The sequence below is a fragment of the Schistocerca cancellata genome, chromosome 5 (genome assembly GCF_023864275.1).
Source record: "Schistocerca cancellata isolate TAMUIC-IGC-003103 chromosome 5, iqSchCanc2.1, whole genome shotgun sequence".
NCBI classification, from domain to species: domain Eukaryota; kingdom Metazoa; phylum Arthropoda; class Insecta; order Orthoptera; family Acrididae; genus Schistocerca; species Schistocerca cancellata.
In genome coordinates, this window is record NC_064630.1 from 94,507,409 (window position 1) to 94,527,480 (window position 20,072).

The 20,072-nt window shown below is 43.4% G+C and overlaps 1 protein-coding gene across 1 annotated transcript in view; it reads left to right on the plus strand.

Moving 5' to 3' along the window:
• The window catches only part of LOC126187898 (uncharacterized), a 61,210-nt gene that overhangs the window by 33,539 nt on the left and 7,599 nt on the right, over positions 1-20,072 (plus strand). Inside the window, exons 3-4 of the mRNA XM_049929249.1 lie at positions 4,605-4,861; positions 12,999-13,118. Of these exons, the coding sequence (XP_049785206.1) occupies positions 4,605-4,861; positions 12,999-13,118 (377 nt within the window). The remainder of the gene's footprint in view (positions 1-4,604; positions 4,862-12,998; positions 13,119-20,072) is intronic.

Here is a 20,072-nt window from a genome sequence, read left to right on the forward strand (position 1 = left end):
TTACCGTAGTCTCCTGGCCACGAAACTCCCCGGATTTAAACCCAGTCGAGGATGTGTTGGATCAGGGGGTCTGTGGCACCACCTCGTTCGAGCCTTTCGCCCCGCGGATCCTCCACCGGGAAACCTAGTGCAGCTGGTCATTGCACTGGAGTAGGCATGGCTTCACATCCCTGTCAGTACCATCCAGAACCTGGCTGACGGCCTTCCTGCACGTCTCGCAACGGACCGCGCTGCAAAAGTCGGTTATTGAGGATTTTCTCAGTTAGTCACATTAATGTGACTAAACAGTGTGTATTACGCATCATAAACAGGAAGACCTCGCAACATTTCTTCGGCATTCATCCGGAGTGACATCTCACAGTTGTGGCCAACTTGTAACCTCCCCCTCACTTATCGACCTTAATGACAGTGAAAAATTAAACCGCGTGTACCTAATGGAAATTTGGGAAAAGCAATCGTCACCGAAGTTAATCTGTCGGTAAAGAGGGAGGAAAGGGTTACATCTAAATGAAAGGAAAAATGCAAATGAAACTGGTAGAAATTAATTTTGAAAAGGGGTAAAGTTAATAAAGAAAGTAAACGTGCGGCCGTTACGTTAACAATTAACTAGCGGTAATTAAATATTTGAGATTTGGGGGAAATTACGGTCGCCAGTCCTATGGACTATTACTATAGTAACTGAAAGGTTATTACACATATAATTAGCACTAGAAGCGTGGCAACTGAAGGTTGACACGTGTTGTGTGAAAACTGAATGTTTGTCGGAAGTAATAAATTTCGCTACACTCTGACTTAATTTAGCAAAATAATTAATAAAACCGGAAAATTGAAAGTTAATTTAGTGACTGAAATTAATAGTGAGATTTGTTTCTGAAGCACTACGAAATTCAGTACAATAAGGTTAGTCTTTGGCTACCTCAACAATCATCTCAAAAGCTACTTGAATCTACGCAATTTAGAAATAAGAGATTTAACTTTGAACTTGAATTAAATGATTCTGAACAGTTAACAATAGTAAAATTTAGTACGTACCAAGCTGAACTGCAGTCGCAGGTAAGCTAAAATATGGTAACAAAACTCGCACTCTTAATTTGTGCTTGTGTAATCTAAATATTGTAGCCAGCTATGAATACTTTAACTGAACTTTGAAATTAAAGCAGTGAAATGGAATTATATTACTTTAATGCTGGCGTTTGAATTTGAACGACACTCGGGTTCATTTCGGAAAAGGAAGGGACCCTGCTTGGTAATGCAATTGGGACAATGAGCAACATAGGTTCATGCTACGTTGCTCTAATTTTTGAGGTACACTGAACAGTTTGAAAAGCTGAGGTCTGCCATACAGTTCTAATACTTTACGTGCTTCTAGTCTTCCTTGTTGGTTGATTGAAGGCTTGGAGTCGTCGGTGGAGTAGGTGGCGACAGTCACTCATTTTCGGCCGTCGCTGTTGCAGAAGCTGGATGTTGGCACGCCTTCTTCTCGACACGGTCACCAGGTGAAACGGGCTCCTGATGTGCGCCAGCTAATGCTTCCCGTCCGCGACACCATGTCAGAAACTATCATAGCAATTCGAGCGCAATTACGTGCTGCCAAACCCCGAAAGCGCGGCAACTCGCGGGAGCGTCACACAACACACCTGCTCCACTGCACTACTCCAGCCAGACTCTCTCTGCTCTGTCCGCGCCCCACGAGGCAGAGTTAACACTACCAAAGATCCTAAACACTTTGGTTCTCCACACGACCTATCGATGTAATCGTTCGATAGCATAGTTTTCCCTAGGCCAGATCCAGCTTATAAATACAAATAATATTCACAAAACAAACCAATTATACATCGAAATAAATGCATATATATACAGATAGTAAAACAATTACAATATACAAAGACACAGAAATGTTATATCTTCAGGTAACAAAATAAGGAAAAAAATTTGCAGTGCAATGGATGGAAATAGGAGGATATGCATTTCCGGCGTTACAAGCTAAGTATGGAATGTTAAATATTATCTACTGGGAAGTCCTAAATAAGGTCACAATGCCGGTCCGATATTCCGTTAACTCGTATTTTCTTCGCTGAGTGACCGTGCGGAACTGTATCGAATGTCTTCCAGAAGTCAAGGAATCTGAGTGCAATCTACGGAATCACTACCTACCGTCCTTTGGTTTGTTATGGGCGAACAGAGCAGTCCTGTGAGATAAATGTTGGTTTTTTTTTTGGTGGTGGTGGTGGGGGGGGGGGGGGAGGCGAGGAGGTGTGGAAGGACAGAAAAGGAGTTCATTAACTAAATGAATAAAGAAAATGGCTCCAGTGTCGAAAGCTGATGTTAAAGGCCTGGAGGATGATGTGCTGCTCACGCACCTGAGACGAATACCGTCGACGTGTGTGGCGGGGAATGGGGAAACAGCCCTTCCCATCGCTTTATTGGTCGTCCGAAACATATTGCCTTACTGATAGACTTCATTTTCTGCCTTATGTTTTGTTGTTCACTGTTTATGCTCTGCCATTTCGTTTTATTTTTTACGGACAGCACCTGTGCGAAAGGGTAAAATGGTATCAAACATGCATGTAGACCTCACACATCCATTGCAAGAAAGAAATGGTCAAAAAGGCTCTAGCATTAGTGATGCTTTGAATGAATAAAAGGAAACGTGTTTTGTGACGCAGAAATCCGGTGTCATTATTAGTTGGAATATCTGTTGGTACACACAAACGAAGCACTTGAGCGATATTACCCGGGTAGTATCGACATACCTAAGAAGTGAGACCATTTAATATATTTACGTCACCTGAACCTCATGTCGAACATCATGAAAGCAATCAGAATTACAGTGTTGATATAAACACGGTTCATCAAAATGTTTTTTGAAAGTCTCATAATAATCTGTTCTAGATGTCGCAATGGACACGTGACTCGTTGCTTATTTCTGTTGCACATTATTCTCAGCAACCGAAGCAGCTGAATGGGTTGAAAATAAATAAATCGCCAGGTCCTGATGGGGTTTCAATTCGGTTTTACAGAGAGTACTCTACTACATTGGCTCCTTACTTAGCTTGCATTTATCGCGGATTTCTTGCCCAACGTAAAGTCCCGAGCGACTGTAAAAAAGCGCAGGTGACGCGTGTATATAAGATGGGTAGAAGTACGGATCCTCAAAATTACAGACCAATATCCTTAACATCGGTTTGTTGCAGGATTCTCGAATATATTCTCAGTTCGAATATAATTAATTTCCTTGAGACAGAGAAGTTGCTGTCCATGCATTAGCACGGCTTTAGAAGGGGGGGGGGGGGGGTTATGGGCGCTCAACAACAGCTTTAGAAAGCATCGCTCCTGCGAAACGCAACTCGCCCTTTTTTCACATGATATCTTGCGAACCATAGATGAAGGGTATCAGACGGATGCCATATTCCTTGACTTTCGGAAAGCGTTTGACTCGGTGCCCCACTGCAGACTCCTAAGTTACGAGCATATGGGACTGGTTCCCAAGTATGTGAGTGGCTCGAAGACTTCTTAAGTAATAGAACCCAGTACGTTGTCCTCGATGGTGAGTGTTCATCGGATGTGAGGGTATCATCTGGAGTGCCCCAGGGAAGTGTGCTAGGACTCTTTTGCATAGGGTGGACAGCAATGTGCGGCTGTTTGCCGATGCTGCTGTGGTGTACGGGAAGGTGTCGTCGTTGAGTGACTGTAGGAGGATACAAGATGACTTGGACAGGATTTGTGATTGGTGTAAAGAATGGCAGCTAACTCTAAATATAGATAAATGTAAATTAATGCAGATGAATAGGAAAAAGAACCCTGCAATGTTTGAATACCCCATTAGTAGTGTAGCGCTCGACACAGTCACGTCGATTAAATATTTGGGCGTAACACTGCAGAGCGATATGAAGTGGGACAAGCATGTAATGGCAGTTGTTGGGAAGGCGGATAGTCGTCTTCTGTTCATTGGTAGAATTTTGGGAAGATGTGGTTCATCTGTAAAGGAGACCGCTTATAAATCACTAATACGACCTATTCTTGAGTACTGCACGAGCGTTTGGGATCCCTATCAGGTCGGATTGAGGGAGGACATAGAAGCAATTCAGAGGCGGGCTGCTAGATTTGTTACTGGTAGGTTTCATCATCACGCGAGTGTTACGGTAATGCTTCAGGAACTCGGGAGGGAGCCTCTAGAGGAAAGAAGGCGTTCTTTTCGTGAATCGCTACTGAGGAAATTTAGAGAACCAGCATTTGAGGCTGAGTGCAGTACGATTTTACTGCCGCCAACTTACATTTCGCGGAAAGACCACAAAGATAAGAGATATTAGGGCTCGTACAGAGGCATATAGGCAGTCATTTTTCCCTCGTTCTGTTTGGGAGTGGAACAGGGAGAGTAGATGCTAGTTGTGGTACGAGGTACCCTCCGCCACGCACGGTATGGTGGATTGCGGAGTATGTATGTAGGTGTAGATGTAGATGTGCCTCCAATACTGTCGTCCACTGTACTGAAACTAGGATGAAACTAGGCACTCCAATGTGCGGAGTTTAAGTCAGCAAGTAATGGGTCATTTCTGTTTATGAGCTGAGGACATTTTATAAGTATCGCCCTTTCCGCTGCGCAGTGTGCACTTCAAGATCTACGTGCCGAAGTTCATCAAGCACAAGCACCACACGAAGACGGTGCTGATCCACGCGGGAGGCGGCGGCGGTGGCGAGTCGGTGCACATTGAGGGCGGCGGCCACCACGGCGGGGGCGGACACGTTCAGCTGCCGCAGCACGGCTTCAGCTTCGGCGACGGACACGGCTACGTCATGGGCGCCATCCACCACGTGCCTGACTCCGGCCACGGGGGCGGCATCATCGGACACGGATACGGCGGTGCGTATCCCGCGACTGCAGTCAGCTCCTCCTCCTGGTCATACATAATCTTCATCTTACCTCTCCTATCTTACATTTCATGCCCTTCCTTTTGCCAGTACTTTCTGCTCCATGACCCTTCTCTTACTTTCTCTACTTCCAATTGTTTCTCGTAAATCTTTGTTCCTCACAAATCACTCCCTTCTCCCTCACCTCTCTGTCTCTTCTTACTTAATCTCTTCGCCTTCTTACTCAAGTTTCCCGTTCATATTTTAACTTTCTCTCCGTCCTCTTCAGACTTTTTTGTTCTTTTTACATTTCCTCCTGCTCAATGTTCTCCTTAGTTCAGTTCATCATCTCCTGTCGCTTATCTATTTCACCCTTGCACGTCCCCTTCCACCTCCTCCTTTTCCTGCTCAGCTTCTTCCTTCTCATACCTTGTTTCCATTACATACCTATTCTTCACAATCATTTCCCTTCCAATTTTCCTCATTATACCTGCTCCTCTTCCTTACATCTCCTGCTTCTTCTGGTGTCATTCTCAGGGGTACTGTCCTGCTATTTCTTGCGTACGACTTCACGCACAACGGTACCGAGCGAGGTGGCGCAGTGGTTAGCACACTGGACTCGCATTCGGGAGGACGACGGTTCAATCCCGTCTCCGGCCATCCTGATTTAGGTTTTCCGTGATTTCCCTAAATCGTTTCAGGCAAATGCCGGGATGGTTCCTTTGAAAGGGCACGGCCGATTTCCTTTCCAATCCATCCCTCACCCGAGCTTGCGCTCCGTCTCTAATGACCTCGTTGTCGACGGGACGTTAAACACTAACCACCACCACCACGCACAACGGTAAGGAGAGCTGGATTACAGTGGTGTGGCAGCTGGACATGAGCAGAAATGATTAGCGAACAAGCGAACACAGTAAACAGAAGATTTACTCAACCTGCATATCTCCAAGTGTTCGAAGGCTCATTACAAAAAATGCAGCAGGAAATAGAGTCCAGCTCTCCATGTCCACAAGGAAGAGCCTCTCTGTACTAACAAGGGAACCTCCCCATCGCACCCCCCTCAGATTTAGTTATAAGTTGGCACAGTGGATAGCTCTTGAAAAACTAAACACAGATGAATCGAGAAAACAGGGAGAAGTTGTGTGGAACTATGAAAACATAAGCAAAATATACAAACTGAGCAGTCCATGTGCTATATATGCAACAATAAGGAGAGCGCAAGTCTAGGAGTGCCGTGGTCCTGTGGTTAGCGCGAGCAGCTGCGGAATGACAGGCCCTTGGTTCAAGCCTTGCCTCGGGTGAAAAGTTTTAACTTTCAGTTTTCATCACTTTTTTGGGAGTGATTGTCACATCCACAAGAAAACCTAAATCGGGCGAGGTAGAAGAATCTTTTTACCCATTCGCCAAGTGTACAAGTTAGGTGGGTTGACAACATATTCCTGTCATGTGACGCACGTGCCGTCACCAGTGTTGTATAGAATATATCAGACGCGTTTTCCTATGGAGGAATCGGTTGACCTATGACCTTGCGATCAAATGTTTTCGGTTCCCATTGGAGAGGCACGTCCTTTCCTCTACTAATCGCACAGTTTTGCGGTGCGGTCGCAAAACACAGACACTAAACTTATTACAGTGAACAGAGACGTCAATGAACGAACGGACAGATGATAACTTTGCAAAAATAGAGAAAGTAAACTTTTCAGCCGAGGGAAGACTTGAACCATGGACCTCTCGTTCTGCAGCTGCTCACGCTAACCACGGGACCACGGCGCTCCTGAGCTCAGACTCTCCTTGATGTTGCCTATGTTCCCCATGGACTACTCAGTTTGTATATTTTGCTTATTTTTTCATAGTTCCACACAACTTCTTCCTGTTTTCTCGATTGACCTGTGTTTAGTTTTTCAAGGCCTATCCACTGTGCCAACTTATAACTAAATGTGAGGGGGGTGCGATGGGGAGGTTCCCTTGTAAGTATGAATGATCGAGTGGGAGCCGTGATGACGTGGCGTCAGCCTAGCATCGTAGCAAAGAGGCCCAATGTCTACAAGGAAGAGGCTCTCTGTACTAAGTACGAATGATCGAGTCGGAGCCACGACTAGGCAGCTTCTGAGTAGATCGCAGCGAAGAGGCTCCAAGTGCGAGTGTGTGTCTGGCTGCCGCCTGCCGTTCTATATCGCGACGGCACAGAGCACTCGTTGTGCACAGCCACTAGAGGAATGGCTCACCAGGCGTGCTCCATTGGGTCCGCCAGATCTCACACGACTGCTGTCACTACCTGACAGGAACATGCAATTCCACTGCAAATTAAAGGTGCTGATAGGATGGTATCGATGTGTGATACCACAATGTTCGGGTGTATTCAAATGGTTCAAATGGCTCTGAGCACTATGGGACTTAACATCGATGGTCATCAGTCCCCTAGAACTACTTAAACCTAACTAACCTAAGGACAGCACACAACACCCAGCCATCACGAGGCAGAGAAAATCCCTGACCCCGCCGGGAATCGAACCCGGGAACCCGGGCGTGGGAAGCGAGAACGCTACCGCACGACCACGAGATGTTCGCGTATTCTGTTTTTGATGAACTCACTCCAGTTGTCATTAAAACACACACACATACACACACACACACACACACACACACAGTCACACACATACACACAAACTTAGTGATTATGCTAAGAAGAGCAAAGTCGTGTAAGAAACTGCCTGAATTCGGAAAAGTGTCATTGTCGGCTGCAGTAATATTTGATACTGGGTGGGATTAATAATGAGTATATTAATGGCATCCTTGTAAATATCAGTCACGGAAAATGTTCACCTCCGCTTGTATTGATGCAGAAGGGGAAAAAAATTAGAAAGGTGCTTGAAGACGAAATGCTAGGACAGTATGAAGAGGGGACTATGGAAGTAAATCATTGAAGTTCCACGAACTTTTCTGCACGTGAACATCTGATGCTGACAGCTGCTTTCCGAACCCAAACTAATGACGGAGTATCTTCGGAAGATACGCTCTCTTGTCCAACAGTGTAAAACCTTGACTACAGCTGATTTACGATTGGCAGCCTTCTCCGATTACCGATGGTTTCTGCTTCATCAGGTGGATACGGAGAGTATAATACCAGCCTGGACGGACGTCTTTAATTTGTTTCTCGTGAACTGGGAATTTTTTGATGAATGGAAACTAAGCATAGTCAGTTGTGTACCTAAGAATGAAAATCGTCGTTCTCCGGTTTCTACCAACCAATCAGCAGTTTGTAACCTCCCCCTCACTTACCGACCTTAATGACACTGAAAAATGAAACCGCGTGTACCTAATGGGAGTTTTGGAAAAGCAATCGTCACCGAAGTTAACCTGTCGGTAAAGAGGGAGGAAAGGGTTACATCTAGATGAAAGGAAATGTGCTAATGAAACTGGTGGAAATTAATTTTGAAAAGGGGTAAAATTAATAAAGAAAGTAAATGTGCAGCCGTTACGTTAACAATTAACTAGCGGTAATTAGGTATTTGAGATTTGGGGGAAATCACGGTCGCCAGTCCTAAGGACAATTACTATAGTAACTGAAAAAGAAAGGTTATTACACATATAATTAGCACTAGAAGCGTGGCAACTGAAGATTGACACGTGTAGTGTGAAAACTGAAAGTTTGTCAGAAGTAATAAATTTCGCTACACTCTGACTTAATTTAGCAAAAGAATTAATAAAACCGGAAAATCGAAAGTTAATTTAGTGACTGAAGTTAATAGTGAGCTTTCTTTCTGAAGCACATCGAAATTCAGTAAAATACGGTTAGTCTTGGACTACCTCAACAATCATTTCAAAAGCTACTTGAATCTACGCAATTTAGAAAGAAGAGATTTAACTTTGAACTTGAATTAAATGATTCTGAACAATTAACAATAGTAAAATTTAGTACGTACCAAGCTGAGCTGCAGTCACAGGTAAGCTAAAATACGGTAACAAAGCTCGCACTCTTAATTCGTGCTTGTGTAATCTGAATATTGTAGCCAGCTATTAATGCCATAATTGAACTTTGAAATTAAAGCAGTGAAAACGAGTTAGCTATATTACTTTAATGCTGGCGTCTGAATTTCAACGACACTCGGGTTCATTTCGGAAAAGGAAGGGACTCTGCTTGGTAATGCAATTGGGACAATGAGCAACAAAAGTTCATGCTAAGTTGCTGTAATTATAGTGACGAAAATGGAACAGTTTGAAAAGCTGAGGTCTGCCATACAGTTCTAAAACTTTACGTGCGTCCAGTCTTCCTTGTCGGTTGATTGAAGGTTTGAAGCCGTCGGTCGAGGAGGTGGCGACTGTCACTCATTGTCGGCCGTCGCTGTTGCAGAAGTTGGATGTTGGCGCGCCTTCTTCTCGACACGGTCACCAGACGAAACGGGCTCTTGATGCGCGCTAGTTAATGTTTCCCGTCCGCGACACCATGTCAGAAACTATCATCGCAAGTCGAGCGCAATTACATGCTGCCAAACCCCGAAAGCGCGGCAACTCGCGGGAGCGTCACACAACACACCTGCTCCACTCGCTACTCCCGCCACACTCCCTCTGCTCAGCCCGCGCTCCACGCGGCAGAGTTAACACTACCAAAGATCCTACACACTTTGATTCTTCACACGACCTATCGACGTAATCGTTCGATAGCAGTTTTCCCTAGGCAAGACCCAGCGTAAAATACAAATAATATTTACAAAACAACCAATTATACATCGACATAAATGTATAAATATATATATACAAACAGTAAAACAATTACAATATACAAAGAGACAGAAATGTCATATCTTGAGGTAACAAAGCAAGGAAAAAAATAGTACAATAGATGGAAATAGGAGGCTATGCATTTCCGGCGTTACAAGTTTACATATTGCAACCAGAATTTTGGAATGTATTGTTCAAAAAAAGAAGTTTATTACTTTGACACATTCAACCTGTGTGACAAATATGAGTCCAATTCTGTAAATACGGCAGCACGAGCACTGTAGTAGTTATCAGATGATCTGAAATATGACAGAGAGCAAACAGTTAATGTTATTAGACTTTAGTAAAGCATTTGAAGCCATCAATCATCAGGTACTTCTCACAAGAATGTGATAGATTTCAGACAGTATACAGACGTGGTTTGAAAGCTATTACAGAAATAAAGAGAAGGGTGTCGTGCCCAGGAATGAAAATTCGTCATCGAAGCAAGTTTTGTCAGGTGTCAGACTTGGGCCCTCTTTTGTTCTCCTTATATGTCAGTGACGTCCCGTATGTGTCGTTCTGTAAATATGACCTGCTGCTTTACTTAGAAGGGACCTGAATATACCAGTACTGCCATCCAATCGACTAACATTGACTTGGGTTCGGCCCTCCGTTGGCTGCGTTAAGCTGAGCCTAAAATCAAATGCGAAGAACTCTCAGGTAATGTTGGTTTTACATCAGAAGTTAATTAGAACTGAACCGTGCAAAAACCTGTCCTCTATTCTTTTTCATGGTTTCCTAATATCTCATCTAAAAACGCCGAAGTACTTTGCATGAAGAGCGAAGCTGAACAGAAACCACTGTCGGCACTGTAGGAAGACTTTCTTCCTCCCGCTTAAGAAACGTCGGATCATATTTCATCACAGTGAGAGAAAACTGTGTATTCATTCACTCTGCCGAACCTTCAGTACTGTTGTATAATGTAACACGATACTTCTAGTGAAGACTCTAGACGATTAGAACTAAAGAGGAATTCTTTTGTGAATTACATCCGCAACATTACTTCTCTTTGACCTTTGTCAGTGCTTCTTACAAGAATTGTTGTGACTGGACAAGTTAGATAACTATTAAGTGCTATAAGTCCTTCATTAGTTTCTGGGCACACGCTAATCCCGCCTAGTAACAGTATCTATTATCTCAACATGTTTAAAACGACTCACTTATCTAGTAATGTGGTTGTAAGAATCCACTTAAAAACAATCTACATTCTCCAGTGCAACTGTCCGTCCCGAACCTAACTATCCTGTACTCTAAGCACAATTTTAATTATTGTTGCAAACAAGAAAAGACTAACCCACTTCCGTTTGTCATCATAATTTAATTCCCAAAATTAGCGTAATGTTCATTCACTCACCCGATTTCTTTTTTTTTCTTCTACCATCATTGTTCCTACCCCAAACCCGCCCAACCCCCTACTAACACCTCTCTCACCGTTCATGTCTATTGTTGTCACAGCGCACAGTCTTGATTCTGTTCCTGTAAATTATCTCTGTTCTTCTGCACTTTTTCTCTTTACGTGCTTACGTAAGCAATGATTTTTTTCTGCTCAATTTCAAATAAACGCACACTTCTTCTTCCAGTTCTTTTTTTTCTTGTATCTTCATTAATTATGCTCTACCTCATTACTCTTTCTCTCTCAACTCTGCTCGTATAACCACTGATCACGGGCCATAGTCTAAATTTGGCTCTAATGTATCTTTTTCACTAACATAAACCGCCTAGGTTTCTACTATAACTATTACTGTTATCGCTGTTTGTGTCACGGCTATTTCTGAATGTTGTGTCCCATGCTACACATAAGCAACCTTATAAAAAATCCGTGCTATAATAGATATATTGTAACATATGAACAACTCCTGTTTCGGTGTGACAGAGAGCCTTTTGAGCATAATACGAGGTGCATTCAAGTTCTAAGGCATCCGATTTTTTTTTCTGATTAACTACTCACCCGAAATCGATGAAACTGGAGTTACTTCTCCACGTAATCGCCCTGCAGACGTACACATTTTTCACAACGCTGACGCCATGATTCCATGGCAGCGGCGAAGGCTTCTTTAGGAGTCTGTTTTGACCACTGGAAAATCGCTGAGGCAATAGCAGCACGGCTGGTGAATGTGCGGCCACGGAGAGTGTCTTTCATTGTTGGAAAAAGCCAAAAGTCACTAGGAGCCAGGTCAGGTGAGTAGGGAGCATGAGGAATCACTTCAAAGTTGTTATCACGAAGAAACTGTTGCGTAACGTTAGCTCGATGTGCGGGTGCGTTGTCTTGGTGAAACAGCACACGCGCAGCCCTTCCCGGGCATTTTTGTTGCAGTGCAGGAAGGAATTTGTTCTTCAAAACATTTTCGTAGGATGCACCTGTTAGCGTAGTGCCCTTTGGAACGCAATGGGTAAGGATTACGCCCTCGCTGTCCCAGAACATGGACACCATCATTTTTTTCAGTACTGGCGGTTACCCGAAATTTTGTTGGTGGCGGTCAATCTGTGTGCTTTCATTGAGCTGACTGGCGCTTTGTTTCTGGATTGAAAAATGGCATCCACGTCTCATCCATTGTCACAACCGATGAAAAGAAAGTCCCATTCATGCTGTTGTTGCACGTCAACATTGCTTGGCAACGTGCCACACGGGCAGCCATGTGGTCGTCCGTCAGCATTCGTGGCTCCCACCTGGATGACACTTTTCGCATTTTCAGGTCCTCATGCAGGATTGTGTGCACAGAACCCACAGAAATGCCAACTCTGGAGGCGATCTGTTCAACAGTCATTCGGCCAAAACAATTCTCTCCACTTTCTCGATCATGTCGTCAGACTGGCTTGTGCGAGCCCGAGGCTGTTTCGGTTTGTTGACACACAATGTTCTACCTTCATTGAACTGTCGCACCCATGAACGCACTTTCAACACATCCATAACTCCATCACCACATGTCTCCTTCAACTGTCGATGAATTTCAACTGGTTTCACACCACGCAAATTCAGGAAACGAATGATTGCACGCTGTTCAAGTAAGGAAAACGTCGCCATTTTAAGTATTTAAAACAGTTCTCATTCTCGCCGCTGGCGGTAAAATTTCATCTGCCGTAGGGTGCTGCCATCTCTGGGACGTATTGACAATGAACGCGGCCTCATTTTAAAACAATGCGCATGTTTCTACCTCTTTCCAGTCCGGAGAAAAAAAATCGGAGGCCTTAGAACTTGAATGCACCTCGTATTCTCAGGATAAATAAATGAATAACTAATTAAAAAATAACATGTATAAAAAGTGTTTTCACTAACGGAATCATCGCTTGGTAAATTACGTCACAATTACGACCCTAGCATGCAATTGCCTTTAACACATTTGCTTCCCTGTGGAACAAGGAGAACATTAAAGGCTTGTTTTCGTGTGCAGATGGCGGCGGCGTGTCCCACTCCGTGAGTTCGCACGCTGCTCTCCTGAGCCATGGCGTCACGCACTCCATAGGACACCATAACTTCGGCGACTCCGGCTTGTCTCACGGATACGACTCTGGTAAGTACACACAGTATGAAGCACAGCACTGAGAAACTCGTTGTTAAGAGAGCACCGCCTAGACAGAGAGAGAGAGAGAGAGAGAGAGAGAGAGAGAGAGAGAGAGAGTGAGGGGGGGGGGGGGGAGAATAAGGGCCGGCCGGTTTGGCCAAGCGGTTGCCGGCTCGGTAACTCAGCGTGTTCGGTCAGAGAGCTGGTTCGCCTCTGTAATAAAAAAACTGAGTGAAAGAATCCACAACGAACTTAAACGAATGTCATGTGACGTCCGCAACGAAAAAAAAAAAAAAAAAGCGGTTAAAGGCGCTACAGTCTGGAACCGCGTGAACGCTACGGTCGCAGGTTCGAATCCTGCCTCGGGCATGGATGTGTGTGACGTCCTTAGGTTAGTTAGGTTTAAGTAGTTCTAAGTTCTAGGGGAGTGATGACCTTAGAAGTTAAGTCCCATAGTACTCAGAGCCATTTGAACCATTTTTGAAGAATGAGGGAGGAGGGATTTCTATTTCGAGCTATAGAGAGGAAGGGAGGGATTTCTAATTCGAGTCATTCAGAGTTATTGTAACTTGTTTATAAATACGATACTTTTACTCCCTGAACTGTTGATGTTTAACGCTTCAGACGCGTTTCGCCATTTTACACGTCTTAAGTCGTTCTTGCGCGTCACCTGCGAGCATTTTAGGCAAATTCGCGTCGAAATTGTTCGTTTTCAGGGTTCCTTACCTCAATCGGTAAAAACGGATACCTTGTGGGTAGATCACTTTGTTGTACGTCTGTCCGTCTGTCTGTCTGTCTCAGCAGCGGGTAGAGGAATCAAGTTGAAATTTATATCCAACAGTAAGATGTGCGGTTCCGTGGCGGTGTAAAAAATTTAAGCTTGTAAGTCAGTGCTATCAAAAGATACGGCGGTGTGTAGAGGCCTCATTTTTCTCAGTAGTTGGTAGGGATATAAATTTGAAAATTATGTCAAATACTAACGTGGGTGGTCCCTAAATGATTTACGATTGTAAGTCAATGCAATCAAAAGATACTCCATGTATGTAACATATTTTGGTACTCCCAGACTCGCTAATCAAAACCTGTAGACGAACTCTCTACCTAGATGTCGGGCCTGGTTGTCTAGTTGTGCCGGCACGGTAGCTCAGCGTTTTCGATCAGACGGCTGGCTACCTCCTGTATTAAAAAAAATGCAATAAATAAATAAATAAATAAATAAACTGGGTGAAGTATTCAACGATGAATTTGAAGGTGTCTCACATGGCGTCCGCCCAAACCAAATGACGGGAACAATAATGGAAAAAGCACTTGTCTGGAAACCGGGAGGTCGTCGGATCGAATCACGGACGGGCCACAAATTTGGCAGTCTTCGTTGGAATCGAGCCGTCACCTCTCAACTCTATGAGGAGTCGTCGAAAACAACACGTGGTTCGGTTTTCACGTTAAACTGTAGGTGTCCCTAGTTAGATAAATGGGGTATGGGACACGCAAGTTGCTCAAGTGGCTTCCAGTAGATAGACTTGTACCGGGAAATTGAACCACATAAGGTTATTCTTGGTATCTACAAACATAATTCACTTTGTACTGAACCCTCAGACCGAATGTCCTACTCGCACGTTTCCGGATTTTTGATTTGTTTTTTGTTTTTGTTTTTCTGTCAGACTGTTGCGTGTACGATAAAATAATAAAAAAATAAAAAAATGTTCAGATATATGGAAATAATGAGATTAATATTTCGGCGTGTCGGACAAGCACAATAAGCTAAGCTATGCTTGTAAATGGGTAAACAATCTTTATATATTAGTTCCACATAAACGGAATTTTCTTTCTCTTGTTGTGTTGTAGATTTTTGCTTACCGATTAATAATACTAGGTCCGATCGCAGTATCCACCTACAAAATATTCATTCCTTTCGTAATCGGATCTTCGTAATAACTGCGAAGTACACAGGTGGGCTCTTGTATTTTTATATATTCCAGTGCTACTTGGAATAATAACTCAATTTTTCACTGGAGAAATACTACCATAATATTTCTTCTACACACATCAAAAATACAGTCTTTTTACTTATTCTCACAACCAAAATAGCTACCACCGATCTCGCTATAAAATAACGTACATCTACCTTCGTTCATTAACAGAGAGAGAGTCCTTCTTACCGAGGAACAGGAAAAACATCCTAGTTTTTAACGCTTGGAAATCAAAAATACATGACGGTAGGCCCAGGCTCTACGCTGGACTACCGCTTCACCTTTTCTGTTTGCCATTGAAGGAAACGAAAAAATAAAAACAAGAAATGCAAAACGTATTACAATTGCCCCCCCTATTGTATACTGTCGGAAATAAGACTCTTTATTTAGGGAGACAGTATAGTACACCGTGTGGTTTAACAGTTCATTGATGATCTAATCACCAGTTTATACGAAACTTTAGCAGTTATCGTGAAAACCGTTAAAACTGGTGATGAGATCACCAGTAATAATCTCAGTTACACAATTCAAAAAGAACAAAGACTGATAAGACTAGAAAACAAACAATACAAATGTGACTTTGCAGGCAATGGTCGCAAGCGAAGTGAGACTTTCGACTTATGGTCACATGGAGAGAAAAACACGGTATTTGTTAGGACATAAAATTAACGATATGTAAGTTTTGCATTTTGAATTCCACAGTTAAACATTTTTGAAAAGAATTGTTTATTTTTCATTTTAGCCACAATAATTGTCAGATATGCATTTACTCAACCACTGTTCACCGATTTCGGTTACAAGCCAGTTTTAAGTGACAGCATTCTTTCGTGGCCACTTTCCAACAAACAATTTGTGTTGCTCCTGTCAATACGAAAGCAAATCGAGACACACACAAAGACAGCACTCACTCCCGTACCCCCCTCCCCCCCCCACACAAACACACAATAGTACAAGTTTACATCCAATTTACTTTCGCTGGTGATGGAAAGACAAAAGGAATGTATGATGAGGTAAAAGAAATTATTCACGTAATTAATGTAGCGGACAACACTGATGAGTGGCTGGAATTCGGTAATGATAGGAAGAAGAAGAGAACAGAAAATGGTAGGAGAATATGAACTGGGGAAAAGAACTGAAAGAGGAAGTCGCCTTGTAGGATTTTGCACAAACGATAATTTAATCATAGCTAGCACGATTTAAGAATCGTGGAAGAAGGTTGAACACGTGGAAGAGAATTGGAGACACTGGAACTTTATCGATAGACCATTTAAAGGTAAGACTGTGATTTCAGGACAACATTTTAAACTGCAAGACATTTCCAGTAACAGATGTGAATTGTGACCATAATTTATTGGTTATGTACTGTAGATTGAAACTGAAGAATTTGTAAAAAGGTAGCAAATTATGGAGATGGGACTTGGCTAAGTTGAAAGAACCAGAGGTTGCAGAGAATTACAAAAGAAGCATTAGGCAACGATTGATTAAAACATGGAAAAGGAATACAACAGAAGACGAATAGGTAACTTTGAGAGATGAAACAGTGAAGGCACCACGGGATCAAACAGGTAAAAAGGTAACGCCTAGAAGAACACCTTGGATGTAACAGGGGGTACCGAATTTAATTGATGAATCGAGAAAATATAAAAACGTAGAAAATGAAGAGGCTAAAGGCTATATAACTGTCTAGAAAATTAGACTGACAAAAAGTGCGAAATGGCTAAGCAGAAAGGTTTAGAGGGCTAATTTAAGTCTATAAATGCATGTATGTTAGGGGACAGGTAGATGCTACCTTCAAAAAAATTAAACAACCCTTTGGAGAAAATAGAAGTAGTCATATGAATATCAAGAGCTGGACCGAAAAACCAGTACAGAGCAAAGAAGAAAATGCTGAAGGATGGAAAGAATACATACAGGGGTTATCCAAGAGAAATGAAGGGAACATTATAGGAGAGGAAGAGTAAATAGATGAGATGGCAGATATGATACTCCGAGAAAAATTTGATAGGGCACTGAAAGACCTAAGCCGAAAAAAAGGCCGCTGTTGTAGATGACCCTCAGTGCTACTGATAGCTTGGGGTGAGCCAGCAATGACAAAACTGTTCCACTGATGTGCAAGATATATGACACAGGGGAGATACCCTAGACTTCAAAAAGAGTGAAATAATTCAAATTCAAAAGACAGCAGGTGCATACAGGTGTGAAAACTACGAAACTATCAGCGTAATAAGTTATCGTGGCAAAATATTGATATGAATTATTTACAGAAAAATGGAAAAACTGCTAGATGCTGAGCTAGGAGAAGATCAGTTTCAGTTCTGGAGAAATATTGGAACAAGTGAGGAAATACTGACCCTATGACTTAGGTTAAAGAAACGCATACTGCGTTTATAGCTTTTGATATTGCTGATCGGTATATCTACCTATATCCGAATCCCGCTCCAGCTACTGCCGGGTCTGGGTGCTGACGAGACCTCTCCATTTGGCTCGGTCCTCCCACCACTTTTCTTCCTCCACTTGCTGCCAGGTCACACCTCTCCTTTCAACAGATATTCTCACTCCCATTTTCCACCGTGTTCTTGGGCGCCCTCTAGGTCTTTTCCCATCCATCTTTAGTTCTTCCATAATTTTGGGGAGTCTCTGCCCATGCATCCTATTAACATGCCCATACCATCTTAATCTCTTTCTTTCAATTTCTTCTCTCATACTTTTTTGTTTGAGGTTCTTTCTAATCTCTACATTCCTTACTCTGTCCATTCTTGTTTCTCCCTTAACTGCTCTGAGAAATTTCATTTCCCCTGCTTGCATTGTGCTCCAGTCCCTTTCTGTCATTGTCCATGTTTCTCCACCATAGGTGACAATAGGGATGTAATAATTCTTATACGTAAGGAGTTTTGCTCTTTCTGAAACTTCATTGTTCCAAATCAGATGTTTTATTGTTTGGTAGAAATTGCCTCCCTTCTGTAACCTCCTATTAATTTCGTTAGTTATTCTTCCATCCCTAGATATTTCACGGGACCCAATCCCGTGGGGTATAACACGGAACCCATGCCCAGGGTTACGGGTGAAGACCTTAATGACAGCGACGGCGGAGAAGGAAGACTTCGGAACGGCGTAGCTGGCAGATGATGCAACCTTCCTTTCTGGGGATTAAATGAGAAGGGAACCACTGCCTTGTGGTGGAGGAGAAACTCCAAAGGCTAAGGGAGACAACCCCAACAGAAAATCCTTCCTTGCGTTAGGCCTAGCAAGCCAGTAGGAAAGTCTTCATATATTGCTTTCAAAACACAGACGAGCTGATTGGTATACACCCTTTGAAATTCTGAAGTTAGCAGGGGTAAAATATGGGCGGTGAAAACCTTTTTGCAATTTGCACAGAAACCAGACGGCAGTTACAAAGACGAAGGGCACAAAAGGAAGCGGTGATTGAGAAGGGACTGAGACAGCATTGTAAGGACATCACACACATGCATGCCATGCCCGAGGCAGGATTCAAACCTGCGACCGGAGCGGTCGCTCGGCTCCAGACTGTAGCGCCTAGAACCGCACGGCCACTCCGGCCGGCAAAAGAGAGAGAGAGAGAGAGAGAGAGAGAGAGAGAGAGAGAGAGAGAGAGAGAATTAGGAATTACTCAGGGAGATGAAATAAAAGCTTTGAGGTGTGCCGACGAGGATATAACTTAAACAGAAAAAAAAGAGTAGTGGAATGTTATCGACTTAAATTGATGCTGAGTGAATTAGTCTAGGGATTGAGTTACTACAAGTAATAGATAAGTTTTGCCATTTGGGCTGCAAAATAACTGATGTTGGCCATAGAAGAAGGGGTACAAAATGTAGACTGCCATTGGCGAAAAAGCGTTACGACATCTTTTCTATAGTGTAGCCTTGTACGAATGTGAAACGTGGTCGATTGTTCAGACAATAAGAGAACAGAAGCTTTTGAAATGTGGTCCTACAGAAGAATGATGAAGATTAGACGGGAAGATCATGTAAGTAATGATTAGGTAATAAAGAGAATTGGGAAAAAGAAATTTTCGGCATATCTTTACTGAAAGATGGAGTCAGTTGATGTGACATGTCGTCAATTTAGTTTTGGAGAGAGGTGTAGGGAGATACCAAGAGATGAGTACAGTAAAGAGTTTCAAATGGATGTAGGTTGCAGCTTACAGATGAAGAGGCTTGCACAGAATGGAGCAACCTGGGGAACTGCGTCAGACCAACCGTCGGACTGAAGACCACAACAAAAACAGTGAAGTACGAGCCTAGACTCGCATTTGGGAGGACCGTTGCGTGTCCGGAGATCCACACTTAGGTTTTCCGTGATTTCATTAAATCGCTTAAGGCAAATGCCGAGATGGTTGCTCTGACAGGGCACGAAGAATTTTCCTTCCCCGTCTTTCGCTAATCCGAGCTTGTGTTCCATCTCAAATGAACCCGCCGTCGACGGGACGCTAAGCACCAATCTCCCGTCAGTACTTCTCGAAACGAGAGAGGTATGTAGAGCTGCACTCTGGTATGTATGCTCCACTAATCCAAAAGGCTTTCCAAGCCTCAGGACAGGAGAATCTCTCTCATTCCCTCTCCTGTGGTGCACCGTCTGTATGGCGAATCGCCGGCCGCGGTGGTCTAGTGGTTCTAGGCGCGCAGTCCGGAACCGCGGGACTGCTACGGTCGCAGGTTCGAATCCTACCTCGGGCATGGATGTGTGTGATGTCCTTAGGTTAGTTAGGTTTAAGTAGTTCTAAGTTCTAGGGGACTGATGACCACAGAAGTTAAGTCCCATAGTGCTCAGAGCCATTTGAACCATTTTTTTGTATGGCGAATCTTCCGGCAGTCTCGGAAGTTGGCTCACTTGAACCTTTCGTGCCAGGCGTGTGTAACGATGCAATCCTCTCGTACAGCTGTAATGAGTATAGTAAAGATGCTAGGCGTATGGATTCTGTGCATTGTGTTCCCTGTGCTGAGCGGAGCGGGTGACGCGAGTGCCTCGCAGTACC